General features: G+C 35.9%; 1 protein-coding gene across 6 annotated transcripts in view; it reads left to right on the plus strand.

The window, feature by feature from the left end:
* The window catches only part of LOC117180193 (nose resistant to fluoxetine protein 6), a 142,544-nt gene that overhangs the window by 85,253 nt on the left and 43,682 nt on the right, over positions 1–13,609 (plus strand). For all 6 annotated transcript variants that reach the window (XM_033372567.1, XM_033372568.1, XM_033372569.1 and 3 more), the window contains exons 2-3: positions 3,047–3,336; positions 11,255–11,430. In XM_033372567.1, coding sequence (XP_033228458.1) covers positions 3,047–3,336; positions 11,255–11,430 — 466 coding nt within the window. The remainder of the gene's footprint in view (positions 1–3,046; positions 3,337–11,254; positions 11,431–13,609) is intronic.

Raw genomic sequence — 13,609 nt, forward strand, 5'->3', positions numbered from 1 at the left:
AAAACCCGAGCATTGTCTTGTGTGAAATAATTATGATAAGAACCAGCAGTTTTATTGATATTTTCTCAGTGAAGTATTTAGGTAATTAGAATCTTTTTAAAGATTCAAGGAATGTGACACAAATCTATAGATTTTTTAAGAATGATACATTTATATACATGATATGAAATAATAATTTTAAAAAGGATTACCAAATCGTTATACAGATATTAGACATACATAATATAAAAATTTGCAAAAGTCACATTTATAATGACCCAGTTAAATCACCGGGAATACTTTCCCTACAAGTTTACAAGTAAATACTTCCGTTTCACTTCGTATTAGTAGGCAGTTCGTAACGGGCTGCTCGAATTAAAATAAAACGGTAATGTCGCGTCAAATGCTTTTCAAAGCTGTCAATGTGTCAAGAATAAAATAAGTAGAAAGCTGTCTTCATCGCGGTAAGTTGAATAAGGCAAAGGCGCGCTCTTATATTTGAGCTTCTCGCTTCGTCATTTTATTAATGAGAATTCTTTCCTTTAACTTCAGGAAATCTTCGCCAATTACTTTCTATACAAGTTGAAGAAGATTTTGCTCTTTCTAAATTGATTTTATTACTACTCGTATCTAAATGACATAATTTTTTTACACAAAGTGACTTCAAATTATTCTGTAAATCGGAATTAAGTAATCAAATTTTACTAATTTAATTATTTCAAAGTCGTTTACTGATTTCAAAAATGTATATTTTGCTGTTGAATTATATTAAAAATATACATTTATTTGGTAATCAAATGCATTATCAAAGATAAGATTACTAAATGAATTAGTAAAATTAGGCTATAAATTAAAGCCATTTTCTTTATTTATAGTAAGATTTTTTCAGCCAGAGTTACCTTAAAAAATAAAAACTTAGTCACTAATTTCATTAATTGAAAATTTTTACTAATTAATAGTGACAAGTTGTCATTTTCTCAAACAAATAACAATTGAATGCAAATTTGCATTGAAGTTACGTAAATACAAAGATCAGACTGCGATTATCAGGGAAAACTGATTGTACCCAGAACTAGATTATTTAAATAATTTTTATTAAGAAATGGAGTTGCATTTTTTTACTTGTATCACATTATAACTAAAAAGTTACAAGTTTCTACCAAATAGGTATAGTTGAACTCGGCGCACGGTCAGATATATTACTAATACTAATTATAGTAGTTTTCTACTCATTCATATTCAAATCATCCTAATAATTGTACATTTCAGAATATTCTAAAAAATTCCAAAATATTCTCAGAACGCTTAATATCATTCTAAAAAATTAGAGATTATTACAGAAAGTTCTCAGATATTTGAGAAGGATCTAAATATTCTCAAGATGCCGGAACCTTTAAATTTGACACTGGCAATGTGTTTTCCATTGAAAAGTATTCCATTAGAAAGTATTAAAAAGTATTGAAAATTTGCATGCATCCAGTGGTAACGTGAGAAATATCGAATACTTCTGGATCCCGTTTTCTTCATCCCGGTTTGAATCTCCACAGCAGTAGAAGCTATCTCTTAAAGTGAATTCTTTTCTGTACCTAGCATCGGCAAGATTTTTCTGAATACTTTTGGATACCACAAAGTAACCAAGAAATAGAACATTTTTAACCCCTTTTAATTTGGCACATTTTGCAAATTTTATTTACTGTTTTGCGAATAATAATGAGGTAAAAAGCTTTTTAAAACATTGCATCGGTCATTTTATGATGTAAGGATTAATTTGCACGCAGATGGTTCTGGTGAGAAATAATTTTTTGAATTTTTTATCATGATTTTATATTTTTTGCAATTGATAATATTTAAACAAAGCGAACATTTAATCCTAATAAATTTTGCAAATTTCATGCTTTTGGCGCGCGTTCTAATGCTTAAAACGAAAATTGTATTTTTGATTTATTGGAGGTTAAGTCTAGCAGTTTCGGCGCCTAATGAGAATTAAAGAACGAAGGACAGAATCGGCATTTTTTGGGATTCCGAATTTTTAATACCTTTTAATGCAAGGCTTCTTACCAGGGCGGGCCTCAAATCGACGACATTGTGCCTTCTTGACATGCATGAAAATTTGAGTTTTCAAGGGGAATTGATAAAAAAGTTATTTAATCAGTTTCTTCATACAAATAGTATATTGTGTGGCAAGAGCGTCAAGTTGATCAATCCCGCATGAATGTGAAGTTTGCCGTACTCGCTTCGCCTGTGCGGCAATCACTCGAGAGGGGTTTGACCAACGTCGCCCTTGCCACACACGATATTTTTTATCCTAATGTACGATAAACAAGACATTGAACGAGTACAAGTTTCCGTTTTGGAATTTTAAAGCAATGCAGATTGCAACGGTAAGCGGCCAGTAAGCGCATTCCCACCCGTATGAGCGGGTGAGAATAACATATTCCCGCCCGCTTATACGGGTGGATATGTGTACACATGAAGTGCACATGCGTCACCGTCGTAATATGGCCATTTCACACTTTTCGCCGGCTCTACAGACGCGAAAGTCACGTTTATCGTTCTCTGGACAGAAATGATTAGTTTCTTTTTTAGGGTAAACAGAATGTTACAAAATTACTAGTCATGCCGACTTTTAGGACAATCAGTGGCAGATCCAGGGGAGGTGTTTAAGGGGTTCAAGCCCCTCCCCCCCACTCCTTAAACTTTTGGCCTTTCGTATTGAAGGCCGACGTCGCAAAGCTATTCATGAGATATACATATTTTTGCCCCCCCCCCCCCCTATTTTTTCTGCGTCCGCCCTTGAAGACAATTATACATGATTATTGAAATCAAAGTGAATATTCTATTCATATGAAATTTCCTGACAAATCTTGGGATGGTTGAGCAACTCTCGCGGAATTCTGTACGAATAGACATTCCGAACCGAGTTAGAGGTAATGAGTTACATCCCTAAAGAAAAGTCAATAAGTCAATCATTTTTCTTTTTATTCAACTTGAGAACGATAGAATAACATGATACAAAAATGTGTGAAAATATAGCAAATTAAAAAAAAATTTTGCTTCATGTTTTCAGTGGACGATGCATCTGGGAGATATACCAATGGTTTCTTTTGGGGAAACTCTTATTACACTGGGTCAGCTACTGAATGTTACTTTATTGGAAAAAGAAATGAAAAAAGATCTCTTTACTCTGCTTCAACTAATGATAATGGAGTCCGTGAATTCAACAGTGAACCAAAAAGGACGAGGAATGCAGGTCAAAGTGGTCCACAATCTTTATCTGAAGATATCCCGGACGATCCTCCTTATCCTCTGGGATTTTTCATAATGAGAATTTCACTGAATGGGACATTCTTTCCTATGGTAAAACCAAACAACCAAATATTTATTTTAATGAATAATAAACATTTCTTAACGATCCCATGCAGCCAAATGTGGAGTCTCTACCCTGGCAGACCAGAGGAACCGAATGGAGCCTCTACAAAGTAACCGTAAATACCCATTGGGTCTCCATTCGGTTCCTTTTTTAAAAACTCAAAAAAACAGCAAAATAAACTTTTAAATTGTTGAAATTCGGATTCTACGTTAAAATTCCCTATAGGAGGTAACGGAATAATTGCAATAGCCTTTTTTGCAACGGTAAGAAGTTTAAAAATATATGACGTATAACGCCTGTTGACTGTTACTTACAGGCGATGCGTTTGAAGTGTAGCAGTCAACAGGCGTTATACGTCTTTTATTTTTTTAAACTTTTTACCGTTGCAAAAAAAAAACTATTGCGATTATTCCGTGACCTTCTATAGGGAATTTTAACGTAGAATCCGAATTTTAACAATTTAAAAGTTAATTTTGCTGATTTCGAGTTTTTTAAAAAGGAACCGAAAGGGGACCCAATGGGGTCTTTACGGGTACTTTGTAGAGGCTCCATTTGGTTCCTTCGGTCCGCCAGGGTTTTCAGTCAATTTTTAGTCCACGCTGTGCAATCAAGAGAATGGATAGAAATTTGACCAACATTCGATCGTGACGAGAGGGTTCCGTTTCGGAATGCTCGAAAAATGATCGAATAACGGTCAATTTTCTCTCGATTCTGTCGTTCAAATATCGATCGTTGCTGCGGTTACAGTAACGATCATTTTTCGGTCGCACTCGTGCGTCGAAAAATTGATAGAATGTTAGTCGCATATTAGTCGTTTTATTTCGTTTGAATTTCAAACTAAACGATCTAGAATCGAGATATTATGGGCTCAGTGGGCACAAACCCATGAAGATCCTAAGAACCTCCTTGGGACGTTCTTAGGACGCCCAATGTCAGTCCATTCAACATCCCTAAGACGTATAATGTCCTAAAGACGTCTTTAGGACACAGGACGTTCTAGGGACATCTTTCGTACTGACATTAGACGTCTTAAGAGCATCCCTAGGATATCCGAAAGACATGTTCCAAAAGACGTCTTAGGCATATCTCGAAGGCGTTGACGTTATTTTCTTTCAAGAAACGATACAATTAAAGTAATTGAAACGCCTAACCATAATTCTATCAATCAAATTTTGAAGTTTTAAGTACCTTTTCATTCTTCTTGTATTTTTTAAACAAAACAAAAATAAATAAATATTTTCCTATTGTCTACTCGGCCTTGATTTTCATTTTATTTAACGAAAATGCAGTATGTTTTGGAATTGCAATAACCCCCACATTCGATTCGCTTGCGTGGGGCAATATTTGATCGAAAATTGAACAAACGTGGGCTTTGAACAGCTGTGCCAGAAATACATATTCGATCAAATATCGTTCCACGATTAATGGCTTTAATGGACTTTAAAATAATCCATCGAACTGACTGATTTTTCATCTAAAAACGTCCGTAGCGCGGATTCCACGCAAAAGATAAGCTATCTATGGCATTTCCGGTCACATATGTGAACGAAAATTGATCGTAAACTTTCATTCACGTGGACCGATATTCGAACAAATATTGACCCACCTTGTTTATTGGGGAGAAATAAGATAAACCGGGGTATGTAGACATTCTTCTAGTTAACAACGCTATGCAATAAAAATGATTTCATTAAAATTATGGGGATTTAAAATAGATACTTGTGCATGGGTAAATATTGTGTTATCCATGTAAGTTATATTTATGTATTTCTTCCGTACAAAATTAGTGAATTTATAATCATTAAATAATACTTTTTGTGCATAAAAGGTCGATAACCTTAGATTTTGTTTAAACTCTCATATTTTAGGTATTTTTTCACGCTGAACACGAATTTCGCCGAAAAAGATGTCGGTCGCTTAACGTTTTAAAGGTATCGAGGTAAAAATAGATATATTCAATTTGAACTGAGAGATCTCTCAATAGCAAACTTTACGCGTCGACTGTTCATCGACAGTCATCTTCAAAGGAAATTACAAAACACGAAACAGAAGGTAACCTGTGCGACATAAGTAAGATGTAAATAACAATGCGAAGTAGATAAAAGAGAAGATGTTAAAAAAAATCAACTGAGTACCCAGTGGGCACAAGCGTTAAAGAACATCTTTAGAACGGCTTTAAAATGTCCTAAGTCAGTCCATATAACGTTCCATAGACATACAATGTTCCAGAGACATTTTAAAGACGTATTTCGAACATAAAACGTTTCTCGAACATTATTTGGTCTGACTTAGAACAGTTTTTAAAACGTTTAAATGACGTCTTTTAACTTGTACGTCCAAGAAACGATATTGGGACGTTCCAATCACGTTATAAAATGTTGTGTCCACTGGGTAGGGTTTGACAGTAAAAAGTTTACTAAAATTCAGTAAGATTCTCGAATATTGTACTACCTTTTCTTGTTATACTGTTTAAAAAGCTTTTTACGGTAAAACTTTACTCAGTTTCGTTTTTTCGCATCTTTTGGCGAGTACTCAACACGATCTACTTATTTACATCTTCAACTTAATATGTACACCCCCGTCAACACCTACACCTTATACATTAGTGCAGCGATTCCCAAGCTAGTGCGGCCGGCCGATGAGGCTGTCGCCGGCAGGGGGATGCCACCCCGGATATGGCAGCCCCGGAGGGGAAAGCCAGCCCGGGCCCAGCCACTCGGCAGCCCCTCCCCCCGCTATGAGGACCATTTGATTGTCATGAGATTTAAGGCTGTTTCAATAACTAAAATTCTAAAAATATGGCTCAATTCAATTCTAATTATCTGAATCATTTTCGTGATGAAATTTTAAGAAAATGAAAAAAAAGTTGATGAAAATCGGTTAACATTTCGAGTAATTAAGCATATCGTTAAGAACACGCAAAATTACAAGAACTGTCAGCTGGCATTAAAGATATTAACCGATTTTCATCAACTTTCTTTTTATTTGCTTAAAATTAGATTAGGAAATTGATTCAACTAATTAAAATTTAATTTATTAACCTATTAACACATTTTAATTTTTCTCAACCGGTTCTAATTCTCTCGCATGAAGCATGGTGTGTCAAGCAGTGAAGCAGTCAAGTGTCCCCCCTTGGCGGCAGGGTATTGTGAAAAAATGTGAGTGTGGCGGCCCTGCCGCTCCCCAGAAAGTGCATAAAAAGTTTGGGAATCGCTGCATTAGTGAATGACATCCAACATACCCGTGTGGAAATTTGTCCATGTGCATGAGCGGGCTCAAGCCTGGAAAAACTAGGCCCTGGCCTAACCATCAAGCCTGGGTCAAGCTAGAATGAAACGCTAAATATAGCCGGGGCCTGCCTTGATTGCCAGGCTCGATCACAGAGTCTGGTCCTAGATTGACTCTAGGTTATTATCGATTCCGCTTACCGCCATTTTATTTTTAGGAAGATTTGTTTTTCTTCTATAAAAATGGATAAAATCTGAAACCATCCATTTTATGCGTTTGACACATTTTGTTGCTCCTTTTTCAGTATAAGCTTGATGAAATTTAAAAAAAACGTTCATCCAGAACGTCAACTTGAAGAAAAAACTAATCATAGAGTATCAAGCAGGGAAGCATTTGATTTGGAAAATCTAAAAGGAAAACTTCATTAGCACTATCCACTATGGTTTTCTCATACACGTCCCTCTTCTTGAATTTAAAAATATCAACGAACAGTTTAAACTAATCACGAAAATGTATTTTAATTGAAAACACCAAAAACATGACACTGATTGACACTCGCTTGTCGCTCCGTTAGTCTCGACGTTCGGATTACTTCGGATGTAATCAGTTCGCATCGCGTCCACAACGGTAACCAGTCCTGTTGTCGACGCTGCTCATGTGTATGTCGAAAGAATACTAGAATTGAGAACACTGTTATCTGGCCGGGCTCGCACTATAGCCACTAGGAAATACAAGCTAGAACTAGGCTGGGGGCCCCCAGCCTGGCCCAAGCGTGGACACTCTGAGTAATTTGGCGATTTCTACACGGGTATTATTGTTACTTCTTAGCAATTACCGTAGTCTTTTTCATACAAATAATTACTAATGGACAATTTTAATATTCACCATGATTTCTTAAACTATTTTTGATTGTTTAGAAAAATGAAAATTATTTAAACAACTATTTATTTCCCAAAAATGTAAAAAATAGTCATATTTTTTTATTGAAATGCAATATTTTGTCACTGTTTTGATTAGAAATATTCTAAAAACATTGTGTAACTATTTAAACAATTCGTTATTGTTAATGTTTAAAGTTTCTAAAAATTGAGCTAGTGATGTCAACTTTTTTCAAATGGGTATCCTATGCTACTTTTTGTTGAATAATTACATAATTTCGATACATTTCTTTTAATGTTTAACAAGTGCCTATTTGTTTAAACAATTTTTATTTGCTCAAGCATTTATTTTTCGATAACTAAAAAAATTTAATAATTTACACTTGTTGAAACAATTGAAAATTGAATCAAAGTTAAACTAACCATTCAAATTTTCCATTAGTAATTATTTGTATGAAAAAAACGACGTAAATTGCTTAAAACTAACAATACTATGTAAAAATGAATTTTTTTTATTTTCGGGTCATATTTAAAGCGCTGCGAGGAGGATGGTGGTGGGCTAGAAATTAAAGTTATTAGTATGGTTTTATTTCGTAGACACTCTCAAGTTTTCAGAAATTCAAAATTTCCTTAGGTGAGGTGTCTAGAACGGTGACTCCGGGATACCGGGCTACCTCTCAGAGTATGCAACCTTATACTTGCATGCAGGGCTCTACAAAGATGAACGAACCCCTTTCCCTAGCTTCTCGTGGGAACAAAAATGACAACACCAAACATAGTTGTAGTAAGTGCGGTTCAAAGGACAGAACGCGCAGTGCTCCCGACAATGGGTCGGCCAACAATGCCTTTAGGTGGATGGAGCGACTGAATCGCGATTTGATAGAGTGCTACGATGTGAGTGTGGCCCCTGAGTGAGGTTATATGGCACGACTGCATGCTCGCTGGTACGAGAAACACCCGGGGCTATCGCACTTTTCGCATCAACGTCTGCGAAACCATGCCGAACCACTCCAGGAAAGGGCCTATGTAAGCGGAACGCTTATCTACCACAGACAAAACAAGCCGGCAACAGAGAAAGAGAGGCGACACTAAGACCAACCGCGGGCAGGCATCCGATAGAGGAAGAGCGATGCTTTATGACCCGGAGAAACATCAACACTCAGGTTTCTCTAAAGCCTAAATATCTGGCTGAAATACATGACGAGCTTCGTGGACATTTTTCCGAAGAATCCAACCTCTGGGATATCAATTGTTGTGTGTATAATGCAGCGAGAGCTTTGACCAATGCGAACCATAAAACAAAACCAACGTTTAATCATAAGACCAAAAGACGAATGCATCAACTCGCCATAAAGATAGGCTAGGCCGAAAATAGGCAACATAGGCAACTTAGCTGACCCGAAAAATTACAGGCCAAACACTTATATAAATACACTGTATAAGATAATTACAGCTATCCTAAATGATAGGATTGTTCGGGCAATTGAACATGTGTGGCAAGAAATGCATGAACAACGAGGGTCAAAGAAAGGCGTAGCAGGATATCGGGAGAACCTGCTCATCGATAGATGTGTCTGCAAAGATGCAGCATTCCACTAGCGTGACCTATTGATGGACTGGATTGATTACCCGAAAGCTTTCAATTAGACCTCCCCTAGCCTTATCATCTGTCTTTCTGAAAGCTTAAAGGTTCATTCGCAAATCGTGAGGTTCATAGAGAGATTGATGCCGCTTTGGAAAACCAGATTTACTATCTCATCTGGAAAAAATCGTGTGACAACTGACAAGGTCACCTTTTAGAGAGGTGTCTATCAAGGCGACACCATGAGACCACTTCTCTTTTGCCTAACATTATTGCCACTATCTCTAGCACTTCGTCATTCCAACGGGTACTATTGCAGCAAGCCTACAGATCGAAAGTACAAGATCACTCATGTATTTTACATGGACGATCTTAAGATCTTTGTTAAAAACAAAGAGCAACTACATCTAGCTCTAGGAATTGTCGAACAATATACTAAAGAAATAGAAATGGAATTTGGCTTAGACAAATGCGCCAAGGTTTATTTGAAGCGAGGAAAACTTAATGGCATCCCTGAAGACCCTGAGCTCGTCGATAGAAGCTCTATACGACACCTTTGCGCTGGAGAGACTTATACATACCTGGGCGTGCCAAAGAGCCGCATTCAGGATATGACATCTATAAAGGATATTCTCTGAAGCAGATACAAAATCTCATCCGGCAGATTTGGTCTTCCCAACTGTCGGCGTGGAACAAAGTATCTGCAGCGAACATACTTGCCGCCCCGATAGTACTCTATTCATTTAAAGTGGTTCCATGGACGTAGAACGAGCTCAGATCCCTTGATATCGGGACTCGAAAGGTTATGCACATGAACAAGAGTGGTCGCGGAATGTTAAATCTTGAATGTCTTCATAACAGGATTATTCTGGGTACAGCACATAGAGTCGGAAAAGGAAGAGACCCTGTTCTTAAAATCGTCAGGAAGCACGAAGAAGTGGGCAAAGGAGCGTTTCTGTAAAAAGCAGCGGAGAAGGCTGCTGCAACACTCGGACTAAACTTCAGTATTAGGGGTGAGCAAAATGCATCAAATCTGATCTATCTCGAGTACTCACTCCTGAAAGCCCGGATTAAGAAAGCACAAAAGAAAAACTTTCGTGAACAGCTCCTCGATAAGAGGATGCACGGCATCTTCCACAGAAATGTGGAGGATCAATCAATGTCGTGTGAGCTAACTTTTGCTTTCCTTAAATCACCCGGATTGAAGTCTGGCACGGAGGGTTTCATTTTGGCATGCCAAGACGGTGTCAGTTCCACCTTAACATGCCGTCGCCACCAGCTGACAAAAACATCATAGTTGCAACGATTGTACCCGGAATATTCTGTTAAACTAATCGTCCTTACCATCGGCGCTCTTGGACATGCCAAGCTTTCACTAGTTAATATCCTGAAAAGCATCCATGCGTTTGCACAATATGCTCAAACACTTGCGGGCAAAATGCATAAGGTGGTCGTCCTTGATTCGCTCCGTGTCCTCAGTGTGCATGAGACTTTTGCCGGATGGTCGTATTGATTCCGTTATAGACTGTAACGACCTATCTCACGCTCGTGAGACGTGATTATGGCTGAAATTTTACCGCAATTTCGCTGGGATCGGGTGCAGTTTTTCAGATTAGCACCCGCTACCGGCGAAATCCTGCGGTTGTCCTTATGACAAATTTTTATATATATGAAGGTGAATATGTGTTCGTCTATCTGCCGATATACACGCGACTTCCAATTTTTCAACTTTTGATTTCTGCGTTCAAAGAATACGCTGCTTCGCGGTATGTATGACAAAACAATAGCTACAGTCAAGGGCGTCGGAGTCGTCTGGGCTTTGAACATATTTTCGGTGAGCCCACCCATGAAAAAAATCGTTCCGACGCCCCTGGCAATAGTGATACAGCGCAGTTCCTTTAAGATTTTCAATTTATGACAAGGTTAGAACTAACACCGTGCAGAAATTGAAAGTCGGATGTATATGCAGTTGAATGTGTGTTCGTATGCATGGTGTCACATCAAATGTAAACAAGGAACATGAATTGTCACCAAACTTCGCATGCACACTCCTCAGACATCCCTACATGTTAGACGGTCGTGTTTTCAGCAGGCACGACCGGAATATGTGAACACAATGGAGCCGCTAAGCGATACAACTGCAGCGGTTAAACTGCCATAGTTAGCTGTTACGATAATAATTAAAATTTATGATAAAAATCGTTTTGTAAATTTCAGAAAAGACTGATTCATCTCGGAGTATGCCTGCCATTTTCGTGCAGCGCTTCGGATGTGGCTGTGATAGCAAAACTCGCTGCGAGTGAAACAGCAACACAGAATTCCTTTATAGAAAATGTTCGAGATCAACGTAATTATTATGATGTATATGCAGATAACGTATTTTGGATACTATTGTAAGTAATCAGATAAATATTTCTACATTAAACATTTCATAAATTACGTTAATATCAAAAAAAGAAAAATGTTTAATAAAGCTTAGAGTTAAATCATTTAAAATGGACCGTTCAAACAATACCAAATTTAATATAAAAGCCTTAAAAATTAGTGACATAAAATATAAAACGATTATAAAGTGTTTCAAATAAAACTGTTGAAATTAGAGTAATTTAAAACTTAAAAGGTCCAGAGTCCATAGTTTCAAATTAAAAGTGATCGTAAAAGGAATTATTTTTTATTGAAACTGGATAATTTTATGGTATCATACAGCATTAACCTTTGCATATTTTACAATTAAAAGTGTTGGAAAAACAATATAGAATTGAATTTTTTAAGTAAAAATTAAATTAATTTTTTTAATTTATCTGCTATATCATCCGAGATTGTGCCTTACCGACAGTAGATCAACCCTCCAAACCATGAAGGCAGAAAATCTACACAATATCGATCAAGTTAAGAATTTTCAATGACAGAAAATGCTTAACGTCTTAATAAGACTAGATGGAGAATAATATTTTCAAATTAAAATTATTTCTTAAAAAAAAGATCCTAGTCCTTCTTCACTCCATTGGGAAACGAACCACAAAACTTCTGATTTCCGGTCAGGTGCTTTTCCAATTAAGCCATTAGAGGGATCAGAATAAGAACTCTTAATTCAAGAAAATAACGCCAATTTTCAGCTAGGTGTTAATGGTATAAGTAATTTTTTTTTATTTATCTGTTATATTATCAGAGATTGTACCTTACCGACAGTAGATCAACCCTCCAAACCGTGAAGGAAAAAAATCTACACAATGTCGATCAAGTTAGGAATCTTCAATAACAGATAATGCTTAACGTCTTAATAAGACTAGATGGAAAATAATATTTTCAAGATGGACTAGGATCTTTTTTCAAGAAATAATTTTAATTTGAAAATATTATTCTGATCCCTCAATAGCTTCATTGGGAAAGCACATGACTGGAAATCAGAAGTTTTGTGGTTCGTTTCCCAATTGAGTGAAGATGGACTAGGATCTTTTTTTCGAAAAATAATTTTAAATTAAATTGAATTAAAATTAAAATTTTTATAATTAAAAAATAATTATTTTTAATCAAAATGTTCATTATTGTGAAAATTTGAATTAAGTTATATCAATTGAAACCTATTCTGAAACAAGCTTCTATATAAGAAACTGCAGAAATATTCTTACCTAACTTAAATTATTGATTAGGAATTTCCTTGAAATGTCATTTTATTTATTTTCGAAATTTCACGATTAATCCCTTTAAATGTTTGGAAATCCTACACAATTCTTTGAAATTCCTTGAAATATTTTGAAGAGGTAAAAACCCATTAAAAACGATATTAAAATTCTGTATTTGTGTACAGATTTTCTATGATGATTTTTGCAGAATCATGAAAAAATTATCACAAATTCATTATAGAAAATTCATTATAGACCTATACTGAATTTCCTGTAATATGTTTTAATAAGGAAGGATCACAGATATGTTGGGAAATATTGCATGGGATTGTAAAGGATTACATGTGATCGCATTAGATTGCACATACAAGATTGCAGAGAGAGGGTTAACCAGATTGCAAGACTAACTGACTAACCCCTCAAGATCAACTAAAATTTTTGCTAAGATCCCTTTTCCATGATGTATATTCTATTTGCGTCTTCGGAAAATTAAACACAATTTTTGACTTGCCTTTATATTATTATTATATTTGCATATTATTTTAATTTACCTGAATCTTTGTTTTCTAACAAGAATTTCAATTTTAGAAGTGTACAGGGAAATTTAAATAATAAAATAATTTAACCTTATTTCAACTATTTTCATTAGGGAAATACATATGTATATAGAAATGTTTCGATTTTTATGATACTTAGATCTGTTCTTGATGATGAGATAAAAGTTCATGATTTAGCTTGTAGTTTTGTTTAATGGAGGGAATTAATTCATTTTTGAATTGTATAAAATTATTGTTCTTTAATGTGGTTGAATTTGTTTTTAGTTTTTTGCTTAGATTTACGTAGATTTGAAAATTACGAGGGTGGATTGATAAGTTTCCGGCCTGACCAAGAGATGGCGCCACTAGGCCTACCTTGAGGTGGCGTTCTATAGTACCATCCTTAGATAGCT

Source organism: Belonocnema kinseyi, chromosome 9 (genome assembly GCF_010883055.1).
Source record: "Belonocnema kinseyi isolate 2016_QV_RU_SX_M_011 chromosome 9, B_treatae_v1, whole genome shotgun sequence".
In the NCBI taxonomy this organism is placed as follows: domain Eukaryota; kingdom Metazoa; phylum Arthropoda; class Insecta; order Hymenoptera; family Cynipidae; genus Belonocnema; species Belonocnema kinseyi.